The sequence below is a fragment of the Oncorhynchus nerka genome, linkage group LG6 (genome assembly GCF_034236695.1).
Source record: "Oncorhynchus nerka isolate Pitt River linkage group LG6, Oner_Uvic_2.0, whole genome shotgun sequence".
NCBI lineage: Eukaryota > Metazoa > Chordata > Actinopteri > Salmoniformes > Salmonidae > Oncorhynchus > Oncorhynchus nerka.
In genome coordinates this window covers 26663923-26684054 of record NC_088401.1, presented here as the reverse complement: position 1 = coordinate 26684054, position 20132 = coordinate 26663923, and the positions used below count along the sequence as shown (strand labels likewise).

Here is a 20132-nt window from a genome sequence, read left to right as displayed (position 1 = left end):
TTCTTCCGATGGCATTGAGGAGTACACCACATCAGTCACTGGTGTCATGACGTTGGCCTGGGGGGTAGGTTTATGACAGTCATAAATACCTCTTCCCCCCTTTTTCCTCTCTCTACCCTACTGATGTTACATTTGAAAACCATAGAGACTTTGGGAACATCAGAAGGTGGGGGGGAAATTAACTATATTCTGGTAATCCGACCAATTGAACATATGCGGTGGTACTTAATGAATATGATGTCAGTTCGGTTGTCATCTGAGACATTCTCATCAATGATAAGATTGCCATTTGCCATTTGGCAAAGAGCCACGTTAAGGTGCTAGCTAGCATTAAACTTATCTTATAAAAAACAATCAATCTTAACATAATCACTAGTTAACTACACATGGTTGATGATATTACTAGTTTATCTAGCTTGTCCTGCGTTGCATATAATCGATGCGGTGCCTGTTAATTTATCATTGAATCACAGCCTACTTCGCCAAATGGGTGATTTAACAAGCGCATTCGCGAAAAAAGCACTGTCGTTGCACCAATGTACCTAACCATAAACAACAATGCCTTTCTTAAAATCAATATACAAGTATATATTTTTAAACCTGCATATTTAGTTAATATTGCCTGCTAATATGAATTTCTTTTAACTAGGGAAATTGTTTCACTTCTCTTGCGTTCAGTGCAAGCAGAGTCAGGGTATTTGCAGCAGTTTGGGCCGCCTGGCTCGTTGCGAACTGTGTGAAGACCATTTTTTCCTAACAAAGACCGTAATTAATTTGCTAGAATTGTACATAATTATGACATAACATTGAAGGTTGTGCGATGTAACAGCAATATTTAGACTTAGGGATGCCACCCGTTAGATAAAATACCGAACGGTTCCGTATTTCACTGAAAAATAAACGTTTTGTTTTCAAAATTATAGTTTCTGGATTTGACCATATTAATGACCTAAGGCTCGTATTCTGTATGTTATTATAATTAAGTCTATGATTTGATAGAGCAGTCTGACTGAGCGGTGGTAGGCAGCAACAGGCTCGTAAGCATTCATTCAAACAAGCCCTTTCCTGCATTTGCCAGCAGCTCTTTGCTGTGCTTCAAGCATTGCGCCGTTTATGACTTCAAGCCTATCAACTCCAGAGGCTGACGATACTAAAATACCTATTAGAACATCCAATAGTCAAAGGTATATGAAATACAAATTTTATAGAGAGAAATAGTCCTATAATAACTACAACCTAAAACTTCTTACCTGGGAATATTGAAGACTCACGTTAAAAGGAACCACCAGCTTTCATATGTTCTGAGCAAGGAAGTTAAACATTAGCTTTTTAACATGGCACATATTGCACTTTCCCTTTCTTCTCCAACACTCTGTTTTTGCATTATTTAAACCAAATCGAACATTTCATTATTTATTTGAGACTAAATTGATTTTATTGATGCATTATATTAAGTTAAAATAAGTGGGGGTTTTTGTCCTCCAATAATCGATATCGGTGTTGAAAAATCATAATCGGTCGACCTCTACCCCCAACCCCTCTTTTACGCTGCTGCTACTCTGTTTATCATATACGCATAGTCACTAACTATACATTCATGTACATACTACCTCAATCAGCCTGACTAACCAGTGTCTGTATGTAGCCTCGCTACTGTATATAGCCTGTTTTATTTCTTTAAATTACCTATTGTTCACTAACACTAGAGACTGTAATTAACAGTATTGCACTTTTCATGTAGCCTACTTTTGGCCAGCTAATAGCCTAACCACCGATCATGCAACATTATGGACTAATCCTGTTGTGAAATAGCCTACCTCTTGCAAAATAAACTACCATTTAAATTTCACAGGAGTCTTCACCCAATGTAGGCCATCCTGCCTTTCCCTCCATATTCAGCCTTCATTGATTTAATTTGGGCTTAGCGTATAGCCTAGTCTAAGCCCCTATAAAATATGTTTATTCTGATGAATCAGGATCAGTCAAGCTTTACTCTTTATCTTGTGTTTATTTAGAGCGTGTCTGTTAGATTTGACTCAAGGCCATGAACAACATCAGTATTATGCTAACGAACGCCTCAAATAGGCCATCACTTTGACATGCTTGGCTTTGTGCAAGACACTGTAATAAATAGCTTTTCTCTTAACCAAGCTTATTATTTTACTGTTCATTGTTTTAGATGTCAAATGATGAGTTGACAACTTTATTTGAATGGATTTACAGTATAAAAATAACCCTAAAGCGTCAATATTGAGGTGAAAGAAAGGGAGAAGTTTAGAGCCCGAGGCACCAAACCCCAACACTGATGAATAGATATGTATAAGAGCGATGTCCAGGTCTAAACTTCTGAATGAAGGGAATCCTGTATGAACTGAAGCAGAGAAAACAAAACATCAAGCAAGTGTCAATACTACCTCAATCAAAATGGCTGGAGGCCGCTGCTGCCACAACATCAACGACTAGGTCAAACTGTGATATCAACAGAGCTTGAGAAGATGGGGAAGCAGGAAAAGGGTTGGTTCTAGAAGCAGACATGTCTGTGTGAAAGATGGTTCCATCTCTGAGAGGATATAGTGGAGAGCCAGATGGATGAGGGTGAGGCCTTGAAGAAGCCCCAGAAGCCAGGAGGACAGAGACAGAAATGGACAGAAACACACAGTAGGCTTGGGAGTTATCCAGATTTTCATACCGTCCTTCTCTCATATCAGGATTTAAGGTATGACAGTCAAAGCACACAAGGTGGCGCCATAAACGCAAGAAAAGCTCATTGGGCCTCTATTACCAGAATGCTAACAAGATTAGCACAAACTAAGTGATATCACATAGACGCTTTTAGCTAAATGCTAAAAAGATTTTAAAAATAATAATACATTTAAGTTTGTAGGCCAGTTGAGAACAAGTTATCATTTATAACTGCGACCTGGCCAAGATAAAGCAAAGCAGTGCGACAAAAACACAGAGTTACACATGGGATAAACAAACGTACAGTCAATAACACAATAGAAAAATCAATATACAGTGTGTGCAGATGTAGTAAGATTAGGGAGGTAAAGCAATAAATAGGCCATAGTGGTGAAATAAATACAATTTAGCATTAACACTGGAGTGATAGATGTGCAAGTAGAGATACTGGGGTGCAAGAGAGCAACAAAAAATATATATATCAATATGGGGATGAGGTAGTTGGGTGGGCTATTTACAGATGGGATGTGGACAGGTGCAGTAATCGGTAAGCTGCTCTGACAGCTGATGCTTAAAGTTAGTGAGGGAGATCGAAGTCTCCAGCTTCAGTGATTTTTGCAATTCGTTCCAGTCATTGGCAGCAGAAAACTAGGAGGAAAGGCAGCCAAAGGAGGGGTTGGCTTTGGGGTATGACAAGTGAAATATAACTGCTGGAGAGTGTGCTATGGGTAGGTGTTGCTATGGTGAGCAGTGAGCGGAGATAAGGCGGGGCTTTACCTAGCAAAGACTTATAGATGACCTGGAGCCAGCGGGTTTGGCAACGAATATGCAGCGAGGGCCAGCAAACGAGAGGATACAGGTCACAGTGGTGGGTAGTATATGGGGCTTTGGTGACAAAACGGATGGCACTGCGATCGACTACATCCAGTTTGCTGAGTAGAGTGTTGGAGGCTATTTTGAAAAGGACAGCGCCGAAGTCAAGGACCGGTAGGATAGCCAGTTTTACGAGGGTATGTTTGGCAACATGAGTGAAGGAAGCGTAGGTGCGAAATAGGAAGCCGTTTCTAGATTTAGTTTTGGATTGGGGGTGCTTAATGTGAGTCTGGAAGGAGAGTTTACAGTCTAAACAGACACCTACAGTTGAAGTCAAAAGTTTACATACACTTAGGTTGGAGTCATTAACTTCTTGGTGACAGGGGGCAGTATTTTCACATCCGGATGAAATGTATGCCCAAATTCAACTGCCTGCTACTCATCCCCAGAAGATAAGATATGCATATTATTAGTAGATTTGGATAGAAAACACTGGCGTTTCTAAAACTGTTTGAATCATGTCTGTGAGTATAACAGAACTTATTTAGCAGGCAAAACCCAGAGGACAAACCATTTAGATGTTCTTTTTGAGGTCACTCTCTTTTCAATGGGAATCCAGATTTCTAAGGGACCTTCTTGCAGTTCCTTTCGCTTCCACTGGATGTCAACAGTCTTTAGAAATTGGTTGAGGTTTTTCCTTTGTGTAATGAAGAAGTACGGCCATCTTGAATGAGGGTAACTTAAAGTGTACTTTTAGATAGAGGCGAGTGACCAGAAAGCTAGCTGTTTTCCTCCTGTATTGAACACAGATCATCCAGTCTTCAATTTGAACGATTATTTACGTTAAAAAATACCTAGAGTTGTATTACAAAAGTAGTTTGAAATGTTTTGGCAAAGTTTACAGGCAACTTTTGAGATATTTTGTAGTCACGTTGCGCAAGATGGAACCGGTGTTTTTCTGGATCAAACGCGCCAAATAAATTGACATTTTGGATATATATTGACGGAATTAATCGAACAAAAAGACCATTTGTGATGTTTATGGGACATATTGGAGTGCCAACAAAATAAGCTCGTCAAAGGTAAGGCATTAATTATATTTTTATTCCTGCGTTTTGTGTCGTGCCTGCAGGGTTGAAATATGCTTCTCTTTGTTTACTATGGTGCTATCCTCATATAATAGCATTGTTTGCTTTTGCCGAAAAGCCTTTTTGAAATATGACATGTTGGCTGGATTCACAATAAGTGTAGCTTTAATTTTTTTTATCTTGCATGTGTGATTTCATGAAAGTATGATTTTATAGTAATTTATTTGGATTTGGCACTCTGCATTTTCTCTAGCTTTTATCCCAGAGATGTTAAAACTCTTTTCAACCACTCCACAAATTTCTTGTTAACAAACCATAGTTTGGCAAGTCGGTTAGGACATCTACTTTGTGCATGACACAAGTACATTTTCCAACAATTGTTTGCAGACAGATTATTTCACTGTATCACAATACCAGTGGGTTAGAAATGTACATACACTAAGTTGACTGTGTCTTTAACCGGCTTGGAAAATTCCAGAAAATTATGTAATGTCTTTAAAAGCTTCTGATAGGCTAACTGACATAATTTGAGTCAATTGGAGGTGTACCTGTGGATGTATTTCAAGGCCTACCTTCAAACTCAGTGCCTCTTTGCTTGACATCATGGGAAAATCAAAAGAAATCAGCCAAGACCTCAGGAAAAAATCTTGTAGACCTCTGCAAGTCTGGCTCATCCGTGGGAGCAATTTACAAATGCCTGAAGGTACCACGTTCATCTGTAAAAACAATAGTACGCAAGTATAAACACCATGGGACCACGTAGCCGTCATAACACTCAGGAAGGAGACGCTTTCTGTCTCCTATAGATGAACATTATTTGGTGCGAAAAGTGCAAATCAATCCCAGAACAACAGCAAAGGACATCGTGAAAATGCTGGAGGAAACTGGTACAAAAGTTTCTTTATCCACAGTAAAACGAGTCCTATATTGACATAAAATGAAAGGCTGCTCAGCAAGGAAGAAGCCACTGCTCCAAAACCACCATAAAAAAGCCAGACTACGGTTTGCAACTGCACATGGGGACAAAGAGTGTACTTTTTGGAGAATGTCGTCTGGTCTGATGAAACAAAAATAGAACTGTTTGGCCATGATGACCATCGTTATGTTTGGAGGAAAAATGGGGAGGCTTGCAAGCCGAAGAACACCATCCCAACCGTGAAGCATGGGGGGTGGCAGCATCATGTTGTGGGGGTGCTTTGCTGCAGAAGGGACTGGTGCATTTCACAAAATAGATGGCATCATGAGGCAGGGAAATTTTGTGGATATATTGAAGAAACATCTCAAGACATCAGTCAAGAAGTTAAAGCTTGGAAGCATACTTCCAAAGTTGTGGCAAAATGGCTTAAGGTATTGTCAAGTCAAGGTATTGGGAGTGGCCGTCACAAAGCCCTGACCTCAATCCTATAGAAAATATGTGGGCAGAACTGAAAAAGCGTGTACGAGCAAGGAGGCCTACAAACCTGACCAGAAACAAACATCTTTCTGGTAAGAAGAGGGGCGGGGGCGTATGCCTTATGGCTAACGAGACATGGTGTGATGAAAGAAACATACAGGAACTCAAATCCTTCTGTTCACCTGATTTAGAATTCCTCACAATCAAATGTAGACCGCATTATCTACCAAGAGAATTCTCTTCGATTATAATCACAGCCGTATATACCCCCCCCTCCCCCCAAGCAGACACATCGATGGCTCTGAACTAACTTTATTTGACTCTTTGCAAACTGGAAACCATTTATCCGGAGGCTGCATTCATTGTAGCTGGGGATTTTAACAAGGCTAATCTGAAAACAAGACTCCCTAAATTTAATCAACATATCGATTGCGCAACCAGGGGTGGAAAAACCTTGGATCATTGTTACTCTAACTTCCGCGACGCATATAAGGCCCTGCCCCGCCCCCCTTTCGGAAAAGCTGACCACGACTCCATTTTGTTGATCCCTGCCTACAGACAGAAACTAAAACAAGAGGCTCCCACGCTGAGGTCTGTCCAACGCTGGTCCGACCAAGCTGACTCCACACTCCAAGACTGCTTCCATCACGTGGACTGGGATATGTTTCATATTGCGTCAGATAACAATATTGACGAATACGCTGATTCGGTGTGCGAGTTCATTAGAACGTGCGTTGAAGATGTCGTTCCCATAGCAACGATTAAAACATTCCCTAACCAGAAACCGTGGATTGATGGCAGCATTCGCGTGAAACTGAAAGCGCGAACCACTGCTTTTAATCAGGGCAAGGTGACTGGTAACATGACCGAATACAAACAGTGCAGCTATTCCCTCCGCAAGGCTATCAAACAAGCTAAGCATCAGTACAGAGACAAAGTAGAATCTCAATTCAATGGCTCAGGCACAAGAGGCATGTGGCAGGGTCTACAGTCAATCACGGACTACAAGAAGAAATCCAGCCCAGTCACGGACCAGGATGTCTTGCTCCCAGGCAGACTAAATAACTTTTTTGCCTGCTTTGAGGACAATACAGTGCCACTGACACGGCCTGCAACGAAAACATGCGGTCTCTCCTTCACTGCAGCCGAGGTGAGTAAGACATTTAAACGTGTTAACCCTCGCAAGGCTGCAGGCCCAGACGGCATCCCCAGCCGCGCCCTCAGTGCATGCGCAGACCAGCTGGCCGGTGTGTTTACGGACATATTCAAACAATCCCTATACCAGTCTGCTGTTCCCACATGCTTCAAGAGGGCCACCATTGTTCCTGTTCCCAAGAAAGCTAAGGAAACTGAGCTAAACGACTACCGCCCCGTAGCACTCACTTCCGTCATCATGAAGTGCTTTGAGAGACTAGTCAAGGACCATATCACCTCCACCCTATCTGACACCCTAGACCCACTCCAATTTGCTTACCGCCCAAATACGTCCACAGACGATGCAATCTCAACCACACTGCACACTGCCCTAACCCATCTGGACAAGAGGAATACCTATGTGAGAATGCTGTTCATCGACTACAGCTCGGCATTCAACACCATAGTACTCTCCAAGCTCGTCATCAAGCTCGACCCTGGGACCCTGGGTCTCGACCCCGCCCTGTGCAACTGGGTACTGGACTTCCGGACGGGCCGCCCCCAGGTGGTGAGGGTAGGCAACAACATCTCCTCCCCGCAGATCCTCAACACTGGGGCCCCACAAGGGTGCGTTCTGAGCCCTCTCCTGTACTCCCTGTTCACCCACGACTGCGTGGCCACGCACGCCTCCAACTCAATCATCAAGTTTGCGGACGACACAACAGTGGTAGGCTTGATTACCAACAACGACGAGACGGCCTACAGGGAGGAGGTGAGGGCCCTCGGAGTGTGGTGTCAGGAAAATAACCTCACACTCAACGTCAACAAAACTAAGGAGATGATTGTGGACTTCAGGAAACAGCAGAGGGAACACCCCCCTATCCACATCGATGGAACAGTAGTGGAGAGGGTAGCAAGTTTTAAGTTCCTCGGCATACACATCACAGACAAACTGAATTGGTCCACTCATACAGACAGCATCGTGAAGAAGGCGCAGCACCGCCTCTTCAACCTCAGGAGGCTGAAGAAATTCGGCTTGTCACCAAAAGCACTCACAAACTTCTACAGATGCACAATCGAGAGCATCCTGGCGGGCTGTATCACCGCCTGGTACGGCAACTGCTCCACCCTCAACCGTAAGGCTCTCCAGAGGGTAGTGAGGTCTGCACAACGCATCACCGGGGGCAAACTACCTGCCCTCCAGGACACCTACACCACCCGATGTTACAGGAAGGCCATAAAGATCATCAAGGACATCAACCACCCGAGCCACTGCCTGTTCACCCCGCTATCATCCAGAAGGAGAGGTCCGTACAGGTGCATCAAAGCTGGGACCGAGAGACTGAAAAACAGCTTCTATCTCAAGGCCATCAGACTGTTAAACAGCCACCACTAACATTGAGTGGCTGCTGCCAACACACTGACACAACTCCAGCCACTTTAATAATGGGAAATTATGTAAATATATCACGAGCCACTTTAAACAATGCTACCTTATATAATGTTACTTACCCTACATTATTCATCTCATATGCATACGTATATACTGTACTCTATATCATCGACTGCATCCTTATGTAATACATGTATCACTAGCCACTTTAACTATGCCACTTTGTTTACATACTCATCTCATATGTATATACTGTACTCAATACCATCTACTGTATCTTGCCTATGCTGCTCTGTACCATCACTCATTCATATATCCTTATGTACATATTCTTTATCCCGTTACACTGTGTATAAGACAGTAGTTTTGGAATTGTTAGTTAGATTACTTGTTGGTTATTACTGCATTGTCGGAACTAGAAGCACAAGCATTTCGCTACACTCGCATTAACATCTGCTAACCATGTGTATGTGACAAATAAAATTTGATTTGATTTTGATTCGATTTGAGAAGTAGTTAGTGAACCAGGCGAGGCAGTCATTTGAGAAACCAAGGCTATTGAGTCTCCCGATAAGAATACGGTGGTTGACAACGTCGAAAGCATTGGCCAGGTTGATGAAGACTGCTGCACAGTACTGTCTTTTGTCAATGGTGGTTATGATATCGTTTAGGACCTTGAGCGTGGCTGAGGTGCACCCATGACCAGCTCGAAAACCAGATTGCATAGTGGAGAAGGTACAGTGGGATTGTAAATGGTCGGTGATCTGTTTGTTAACTTGGTTTCGAAGACTTTAGAAAGGCAGGGCAGGATGGATATACAGTGAGGGAAAAAAGTATTTGATCCCCTGCTGATTTTGTACATTTGCCCATCAATGCAAATCAATTTATAACATTTTTGACATGGGTTTTTCTGGATTTTTTTGTTGTTATTCTGTCTCTCACTGTTCAAATAAACCTACCATTAAAGTTATAGCCTGATCATTTCTTTGTCAGTGGGCAAATGTACAAAATCAGCAGGGGATCAAATACTTTTCCCCCTCACTGTAGGTCTGCAACAGTTTGGGTCTAGAGTGTCTCCCCCTTTGAAGAGGGGGATGACCACGGCAGCTTTCCAATCTTTAGGGATCTCAGACGATACGAAAGAGAGGTTGAACAGGTTAGTAATAGGGGTTGCAACAATTTTGGCGGATCATTTTAGAAAGAGAGGGTGCAGATTGCCTAATCCAGCTGATTTGTAGGGGTCCAGATTTTGTAGCTCTTTCAGAAGATCTGGATTTGGGTGAAGGAGAAGCAGGGGGCTTGGGCAAGTAGCTGCGGGGGTGCAGAGCTGTTGGCCGGGGTAGGGGTAGCCAAGTGGAAAACATGGCCAGCCGTAGAAGAAATGCTTAATAAAATTCTTGATTATCGGTTGTGACAGTGTTTCCTAACCTCAGTGCAGTGGGCTGCTAGAAGAGGAGGTGCTCTTATTCAGTGTCCCAAAACTTTTTGGAATTAGTGCTACAGGATGCAAATTTGTTTGAAAAAAACTAGCCTTTGTTTTCCTAACTGACTGTGTAGATTGGTTTTTGACTTCCCTGAAAAGTTTTATGGGGGCTATTCGATGCTAATTCAGTATGCCACAGGATGTTTTTATGCTGGTCAAGGGCAGTCAAGTCTGGAGTGAACCAAGGACTACATCTGTTTTAGTTCTACATTTTTTTAATGGGGCATGCTTATTTAATACGGTGAGAAAAGCACTTTTAAAGAACAACTAGGCATCCTCTACTGACGGAATGAGGTCAATGTCCTTCCAGGATACCCAGGCCAGGTCGATTAGAAAGGCCTACTTGCTGAAGTGTTTTAGGGAGCGTATGACAGTGATGAGGGGTGGTCATTTGACCGCTGACCCATTACGGATGCAGGCAATGAGGCAGTGATTGCTGAGATCAGTGATGCAGAGGTGTATTTAGAGGACAAATTGGTCAGGATGATATCTATGAGGGTGCCCAGGTTTACGGATTTAGGGTTGTAGCTGGTAGATTCCTTGATAATTTGTGTGAGATTGAGGGCATCTAGTTTAGAATGTAGGACGGCCGGGGTGTTAAGCATATCCCAGTTTAGGTCACCTAACAGTATGAACTCTGATGATAAATGGGGGGCAATCAATTCACATATGGTGTCCAGGGCACAGCTGGGGGCTGAGGGGGGTCTATAACAAGCGGCAACAGTGAGAGACTTATTTCTGGAAAGGTGGATTTTTAAAAGTAGAAACTCAAACTGTTTGGGCACAGACCTGGATAGTATGACAGAACTCTGCAGGCTCTCTCTGCAGTAGATTGCAACTCCTTTGGTAGTTCTATCTTGACGGAAAACTAATTGCAAAGGCAGGCAAATCCAGTTCAGAAAGTTAAACAAGCATAGCGAGTAGCTACCGAATGTCATTTTCGGTGAGTGTGGACATTTACAAGCAAAAGTGAACGAGAGAAATTGGGCAAATCAACTAAGTTGACGCACGCTTTTCTGAAGGAAGAGCAGCATGTGTACATGGAGGTGAGAAGAACAGAGGGGGGGGGGGGAATGCTAGTAGGAAGCACAAGATTGCAACTCATCCAGAGCCCTGACTTCAGTTGGAAAGCCATTAGAAGAGATCTGATGGCAAATATTTAGTAGTAACATCATCCCCTCATGTGCACCGCACAACAGAGACTCGCCGATAGATATAGAAAACACTATGGACTCACCAGCTCACTTTCTCCCATTATGCTATTTACAAACAAACACGTGATTGGCTCAACTGTTCTGGGGAACTATGGAAACTACATGATTTAAAATAAATGTGACAGGTAAAATGAAGAACGCAATCTGCTTTATCTCCTAAGTTCACTGCAGGTAATAACTTAAAAGTAGCTACAAATATTCACATGTATAGAAAAACGTCAAAGTAATAGTTGACGATATTGAAGGTATTGAAAAACCATCCCGTGGCTTTTTCCAAATACCCCACACGGTATACCGCCCACGCCTAACGCACAGCCAGACAGACCACAGACACAGCCAAGAACTTTCTATTCAGTGTCAATACCACATACAACCAAGACAATAGTAACCTGCCTGTATGTGTAGTCTAAGACTACATAATATAGCCTAATTCTGCTAGCACCATGGACAGAGTCAGAACGGAGGCTAAACTAAGCCTGGGTTAAGTGTGTGCCCCAATGCTAAAGGCAGCGCTACCGTGTTTAAGCATCTTAGACAGTGACACACAACCTTGATGTAAAGTTAATCCAGGGATAACAAAATCTAATCTATGAGGATTTAATTTTGACAACAACCAATCATATTCACAAAGAGTACTATTTGTCTGATCTAATGCAGGCCTTGAACATGGCCTTATGATTCGTTCTGCACATAAAAAGGGTAAGGCCAACCCCCTTGTTTGATCATGGATATGCCGTCCATTCTCTTGGGACCAATTTCCAATCAACAATATACACTGTAGGACAAGGGGGCACATGGCCTATGTTATGCAAAACAAACAATTGAGATCAATTTAAAGGACCAGCTCATATTACTGAAAGCATAGGCTTATGGAGCACAGCGGGCCTGACTACTAACCACTAGGAACATTGTGCTGGAGTTCACAATTCCCACTGCAGCCAGGCATGGAGAGGGAGTGCTCAACAGTGAAACAAACATTCACTGTTTAACATAACAATAGGAGGGAGAGAGAGGGTGGGGCTGTGAGAAGTGCTACTGTATTGCATGCTGCAGTGTATTCTGCCGGAGAGCTGATGTGTTGTTAAAATGGATAGCTCACGCTACAGCCTGATTCTAAAATGTATTAAAAGCTCTCCTCATCAATGTACACACAATACCCCATGACAAAGCAAAAACAGGTTTAGTCATTTTTGCAAATGTATTCAAAATTAAAAACAACGGTACCTTATTTACATAAGTATTCAGACCCTTTGCTAGGAGACTCGAAATTGAGCTCAGGTGCATCCTGTTTCCATTGATCATCCTTGAGATGTTTCTACAACTTCATTGGAGTCCACCTGTGGTAAATTCAATTGATTGGACATTATCTTGAAAGGCACACACCTGTCTATATAAAAAGGTCCCACAGTTGACAGTGCATGTCAGAGCAAAAATCAAGCCATGAGGTCAAAGGAAGTGTCCACAGAGCTCCGAGACAGGATTGTGTCGAGGCACAGATCTGGGGAAGGGTACCAAAAAATGTCTACAGCATTGAAGGTCCCCAAGAACACAGTGGCCTCCATCATTCTTAAATGGAAGAAGTTTGGAACCACCAAGACTCTTCCTAGAGCTGGCCGCCTGGCCAAACGGAGCAATCAGGGGAGAAGGGCCTTGGTCAGGGAGGTGAGCAAGAACCCAATGGGCTCTCTGACAGAGCTCTAGAGTTCCTCTGTGGAGATGGGAGAACCTTCCAGAAGGACAACCATCTCTGCAGCACTCCACCAATCAGGGCTTTATGGTAGAGTGGCCAGACGGAAGCCACTCCTCAGTAAAAGGCACATGACAGCCCGCTTGGAGTTTGCCCAAACAAGATTCTCTGGTATGTTGAAACCAAGATTGAAATCTTTGGTCTGAATGCCAAGCGTAAACATCCGGAGGAAACCTGGCAACATCCCTACAGTGAAACATGGTGGTGGCAGCGTCATGAGGTGGGGATGTTTTTCAGCGGCAGGGACTGGGAGACTAATCAGGAACGAGGACAGGTGAACGAAGCAAAGTACAGAGAGATCCTTGATGAAAACCGTCTCCAGAGCGCTCAGGACCTCAGACTGGGGTGAAGGTTAATCTTCCAACAAGACAATGAATCTAAACACACAGCAAAGACAATGCAGGAGTGGCTTCGGGACAAGTCTCTGAATCTCCTTGAATGGCCCAGCCAGAGCCCGGACTTGAACCCAATCAAACATTCCTGGAGAAACTTGAAAATAGCTGTGCAGCGACACTCCCCATCCAACCTGACAGAGGATCTGCAGAGAAGAATGGGAGAAACTCCCCAAATACAGGTGTGCCAAGCTTGTAGAGTCATACCCAAGAAGACTCGAGGCTGTAGTCGCTGCCAAAGGTCCTTCAACAAAGTACAGAATAAAGGGTCTGAATACTTATGTAAATGTGATTTCCGTTTTTTTATATATATATATTTTTTTTTTCTTCTAAAATTTGCTTTGTCATTATGGGGTATCTTGATGGAGAAAAAAAAACAATTTAATCAAAACAATCAAAACACTTGAGGTGAAGGATCAAATCGGTTTGCTTTATGGAGGGAAGGGAAAAATACAGCCGAGGAGAACCTATTTTGTCAAATTCTCCAAAAGAGTTATAGGAGGCAGGTAAGTTGCCCAGAATAAAGATTGACTGTAAGAGGTTGTTAGGTCATAAATCACGGCTAAAGAGCTTCACGTTTGGCCGCTGGATGATCGTCCACTTTATAGCACACAAACTCCTGCTTTGTGCTTTCCTCCTTTCAGACCTGCTTCCTAGCTGCAGCTTTTCTCAATGCAAAGCCTAACATTAAAAACTAGTAGCTACTCTTTCTGAATTTCAGACTCAGTTTATAATGTATACTGAACTAAAATATAAAAACTCAACATGCAACAATTAAAGATTTTACTGAGTTACAGTTCATATAATGAAATGTACATTCATTAGGCCCTAATCTATAGATTTCACATGACTGGGAATACAGATATGCATCGGTTTGTCAGATATGCATCTGTTTGTCACAGATACCTTAAAAAAAGTAGAGGTGTGGATCAGAAAACCAGTCAGTATCTGGTGTGACCACCTTTTGCCTCATGCAGCTCAACACACCTTCATCGCAGAGTTCATTAGGCTGTTGCTCTCGTCACGCTATCTCTGTGCATTCAAATGCATTTATGCCTGCCCATACCATATCCGCCACCATGAGTCACTCTGTTCACAGCGTTGACATCAGCAAACCGCTCGCCCACACAACGCCATACATACGGTCTGCCATCTGCCCGGTACAGTTGAAACTGGGATTCATCCGTAAAGGAGGATAATTCGCCAGCGTTCCAGTGGCCCTCAAAAGGTGAACATTTGCCCACTAAAGTCGGTTACAACACCAAACTGTAGTCAGGTCAAGACCCTGGTGAAGACGACGAGTACGCAGATAATCTTCCCTGAGACGGTTGGCTGGTCTCAGACCATCACACAGTTGAAGAAGCTGGATGTGGAGGTCCTGGGTTGTGAGGCCGGTTGGACGCACTGCCAAATTCTTTAAATTGACATTGGAGGCGGATTATGGTAGCGCAATTAACATTAAAGTCTCTGGCAACAGCTCTGGAGGACATTTCTGCAGTCGGCATGCGCACACTCTGTCAAAACTTGAGACATCTGTGGCATTGTGTTGTGTGACAAAACTGCACATTTTAGAGTGGCCTTTTGTTGTCCCCAGCACAATGTGCACATGTGTAATGATCATGCTGTTTAATTAGCTTCTTGATGTGCCACACCTGTCAGGTGGATGGATTACCTTGGCAAGGGAGAAATTCTCACTAACAGGGATGTAAACAAATGTGTGCAATTGAGAGAAATAAATATTTTGTGCATATGGAACATTTCTTGGATCTTTTATTTCAGCTCATAAAACATGGGACCAACACTTTACATGTTGCGTTTATAGTTTTGTTCCGTATAGAAATACATTTTTCATACAAGCCATGTTGGCACCAAATGTTCCTTGACCTGAACACCTCAATTACAATATAAAAATGACTTTCTCTAGGGCTGTGTGGGAACTTTCATTGCTCCCTGGTTGCCACCTCAATCTCATCCAAACCACGACCCACTCTGCAGGTAGCCCTGGGCCAGACAAGTGAGTGGAGTGAGTGAGTGAGTGAGTGAGTGAGTGAGTGAGTGAGTGAGTGAGTGAGTGAGTGAGTGAGTGAGTGAGTGAGTGAGAGAAAGAGAGCGCCTAAGAGAGGAGGGGTGAAGTGTAATTCTGGTTTATTAGGTTATTTTATGGAGCCTTCTGCCTTTCTCTCCCCCGGGGTCTAGGTACTGTTGCTGACAGTGAGTAAACACACAACACCAACTGAGGAATTAAGTTAAGAACATAACTTATTTTAACTGCACAGGTGACTGACGATCCCTCTGGCTCTTTTACCGTGTCCCCTGATATTTCCCTCTCTGTTTGATTGATGTAACCCAACAAAATGTTGGCCTGAGGACCAGACTACAGTAGCCAAGCCTCTCAGGAGCAGGAAAAGAGATATGATGTCAGGCCGGGTCTCAGTGTATTAGGGCAGGCTATCCACTCAAAGTGCAGAACCTATTTGTCAATCCCCATAACAGCATCAAGGTTGAGAGGTAAGGACTCAACCTCTATGAATCGAATGCATGAGCTGCTGAGCATGACATTATCCCTGGTATCTCCTGTCACACTTGTGAATGATCTCAATTCAGTCCAGGGCTCCAGACTAGCTAGCAGCAGCCTAAAGGCCAAGTCATTAGACAGGCAGGTTTGAGGCTGTGGAGGCTTATGACTAGGTGACCGTGGCAAGAAGCATTGTGCTGGACAGAGAGGGCCAGAGGGAAATTCTAAAAGGCTTTAGGGGGAGGGTCACAACTCACAACACAAAATGGCTTGGGAAACCACTGGGTATTAATGAAAATAGCAAAAAGATGGAGACCAAATGGCCTACAGTCTCCTCTATTTTTGTCTTGGAAGTAAGTAGCCTTGGCTTGTGCGAGCCGGCACAACTTATAGGAGCAGGCACTCTCCTGTTTCTGTAGCTTGTGGGAACTTGATGTACAAGTACACCCCCGAGTGCCAAGCATTGCCGCATCGGGGAACGAACTTCCAACCTTTCAATCTCAGGGCGGACACATAACCACAAGGCCACCGAGTTGTGGTCTTGCATGACAAAATGATTAGTCTCCAAGGCTAGGTCACGTGACTACATGATGTGTTATGACCATTATGTCATAGATTTCAAGGCTGTGACGATACCAGTTTCGCAATATTTCTTCCATGGCAAAAGTGAAAACACGATGCAGATCAAACTCTTTTGTCCTTTAAAAACCTGCTGTATGTAAAATATTGTGTGCTATAGCTTGGAAAATAAATAAATGTGACTCTGTATGAAACATAATTAACTTTGTTACCAACATTAGGGCTGTTTTCTAAAAAAGTAAAACGAGCTTTGTGCTTTGTTTCCTTGCCACGATACTAATGAGTATAAAGGCTGAGAGGGCATTAAATGATTAGCCACAATACTGGCCGGAGCCGGCAATGACAACAGTTTCTTGAGTCATAATTGTACCCCACTGCCAAAACAGATCCACACGAAAGGCCTCATTAGCAGTTAGATGCAATTACTTTTCCTAGGGGGAGCTGCAGTTCAATATGTCACAATTCAATCCATCACTGTATAAGGGCCATAGACCTACACCAGCCTTGCTAATTGTCTAGATCATCTCTAAAAGCCCTTTCCTCCAGACCACTCTTTCCTCCACGGGACCAGGGATTTGCTGCATTGGTGTGAGAAGTGGGATGGCACTACCATGAGGCCATCTGTCATATTGGGAACGGCTACAGGTCAAATGTTGTGCCATTAACACAGCGCACAAGTAAACATAGCACCATTAGCGCACAACAAAACAATGACAGCCGATCGCCAATTTCAGCACCAAAACCTCTGAACAGCGTGACACCCAGGTCACAGCTCATAAATTACAGGATTAAGCACACTTGTCCATTGGCAAACCGTCACACTGTTACCATGGTTGCTCCATGGAAATCAGTCTAAACAAAGTCGCAGTAAGAAAGATGCAAATGTCTCTAGCTACAAAGCAGAATGTTAAATAAAATTATATGTACACTTACTCTACAGTGTCCACAATGCTGTGGACACTGTTGGTCCTTTTGGTAGCGCCGGTAAAGAGTTCTGTCAGCTTGTATTTTCAATCTGTTGACAAATTGCATGTGATGGACAAAATATGTAAACAATAGCCAAATGTAGTAGACCTAAGCATGTTTCCTCGTAATTAGCTGGAAGTGTTTGCTGTTAGACTCGACCATATTGTGCAAGGGTTTGTCACCTGGGATTGGAATTGCATCCGTGTTGAAAATAAAAAACGGAAATGCAAACGACATACAAACCAGCATACTGAAGGTCTGGTTGATTACACTACTCTGTGGATATTTTGTCTCACATTCATACCTGCAAAAAGACAAACCACACAGACAACCTGTAAAGTATATTTTATTTAGCATTCTGGCTTGTAGAGGTCGCGAGAGGAAAGTTTCCTTATCGAAACGCTCATTTCTGCCCAACATAGAATTCTAAGCAATTCAACGTCGTTGGGTCTTCAGGCTAATAATGTGTCAGAGTAGTGTGGGCTCTGTGCAGGAATGGTCTGAGTGACTGTTATTACTGAGTAATGTGGTGTTTACTGACTAATAGCAGTCACAATGGGGCTAGAGTTGTCTAATACTGCACTTTGTCTGAGTTAGAGCTCTTCAGAATGTTAAAGATGCGCTTGTGGCATGCGCAAGTGAATCATAACAGCTACGTTACAATTTAGCCAGATACAGTAGCTACTTATGGCAAATAAATGTTAACAAAGGGGGTCTTACCTTTCCATTTTCGCCGAAAGGCTCGTTGCAGTCACTGTCCATTCCTGAATTGGAAGATGTGAAGACTCCTTGGTCCCAGTCGGGGTACGGGTTGATAAAAGATCTTTCCTCCATCTCCGCTTCCGTAGCCGACACTAATTTCAATCTTTTGGACATGTTGTCTCCCATTTTAACGGCAACTCGTCAAGGCCAAAATGTATACGGACTCCCTGTTGGTAGACAGTAAAGCGCGTTTCAAAATGAGGAAATCTAATTTTCCAATAGATTTCGCTTGTGGACCGTGTCTCTGAATAGATCTGCCTAGTTTAATATTGGCCTCTGTAGTGTGATATAAGAGATAACTATTCTCATATAAAAGAAATAGGCTACATTTGGAGTCCAGACACCTGTGGAAAATCGATGCTACTAAACTAATGGTGGCTATCCCTTATCCATTCACCTTGGATAGCTAGTTTATGATAAGGAATTTATTCTCAGAACTCAAATAGCAATAAAAGGCCGTTCCTGAATAAAAAGTTAAGTTAATCTGAATCAGCGCAAGTTTATAAGTTTACTTTATATAAAACATATTCATTTACTATCAAATAATTTGCTAGACTTCTATAATGCATTTATAAAACTGGCGGAGAAGTATGTATATTGGCTAATGACAAACAAACACGTAAAATATGAAAGCCTGAATACATAGACTAGGCCTACTTTAACAAATGTAACGTTTGGTTACATATGACTTTATCCTAAATATAACAATGTCACAAGGTTTTGTATAACTGTCCGTTACTGCAGCAAGTACATTCTCAATGGACAAAATCAAACCCACAATTCGACACAAATGGCCTATTAATGAACATAAAAACGCGGCAGGCTCACCTATTTTTGATATCAAATAATGACCATGCAATTAATTTCGTTTGTCTTCAGCCGTTGCAAGCGCTTCATCGATGCAGGAGGATTGATGAACCACAGTCGTAGCAGCCTTCAAAGCATCCAGGATGATTTCAGCATTAACACATGAATGCAGTTTTGTGATAGGCTCTCCTCATCCATTTCAGTCCTGTAAAACGTTATCAATTCTCGGAAATTAAAGCAGTTATTGAATACAGATAAAAGCATGTAAAATACTTTACTCTCTCAACGATATTAGTTCGCATCTTCTCTCATCATCATGTTCGGGATCCCGCTTTCGTAGTCGGTGAGAGAGGTTTTTAAATTCAGAAATCCTACTGGTTGACGAGCTACGGGAGACAGCCCACCAGTCCTGCAATAAGCAGCTGTCTCGTGCCGATCTGGACCAAATTTGAGTCCTAGCCTCTGAGGAAACAGATGGTGTTTCTGCTGTGTACTGATTTGGCGCACGCACACAGATTATACTACCACAAACAAATCTATAAACACCCCTGTGTGCCCCCATCCCTTCCCTAGCTCTCCCTTCCCCTTAATTAATGGCTTTAGTTGATCCCCCACGATGAAATCGGGGAGGGGACTGTGGATTTGTCTCTGTTCCTCCGTTTGTACCTTAGTCACCCGCGATATCTCTGACAGCACTGGGCCGATTTTGACGAAACTTGGTTGAATAATGGGTCTTACCATAGAGATCCGGCATTTACACTAATTTGCCCCAGTCGGGAGCTATAGTAATTAACTGGCATGTATTAGTCACAAGCGATATCTCAATTGGTCCAAAGGGGGCGCTGCATCATTCGTGTGGGACAACATGTTTACTGTTGTTTTCATTGACAGGGGCACGTGATTCTGCTGAACAATGCAATCCTATTCTCTTCTGCATCCTCTGTGCATTTCTCAGCCAAAATAAGTTAATTTGTTTAGTTTTTAGTATTAGACAAAAAGGAGCATGCTCAACTTTCTTGTGGGTCAGGTTATTTCCACAGATGAGTGCTTTGACAGACTATTATCTGGGAATAGTGGTGGAAAAATTACCCAATTGTCATACTTGAGTAAAAGTAAAGATACACAGTAATAGAAAACGACTCAAGTAAAAGTGAAAGTCACCCA

General features: G+C 42.8%; 1 protein-coding gene across 5 annotated transcripts in view; it reads right to left on the bottom strand.

Annotated features, from left to right (window-relative positions):
- lancl2 (LanC lantibiotic synthetase component C-like 2 (bacterial)) overlaps positions 1–19379 on the bottom strand; it is a 61073-nt gene extending 41694 nt beyond the window's left edge. The window contains exons 1-3 of one of the 5 annotated variants that reach the window (XM_065019444.1): positions 18990–19379; positions 18120–18328; positions 5156–5299 (exon numbers count right to left, since the gene is read on the bottom strand). In XM_065019444.1, the coding sequence (XP_064875516.1) occupies positions 5156–5299; positions 18120–18287 (312 nt within the window). In that variant the 5' untranslated portion in view covers positions 18288–18328; positions 18990–19379. Of the gene's footprint in view, positions 1–5155; positions 5300–17366; positions 17702–18119; positions 18329–18989 lie in introns of those variants that run through there. The other 4 variants (XM_065019446.1, XM_029661186.2, XM_065019445.1 and 1 more) reach the window with 4 other exon arrangements.
- Between the last annotated feature and the right edge of the window lie 753 nt (positions 19380–20132).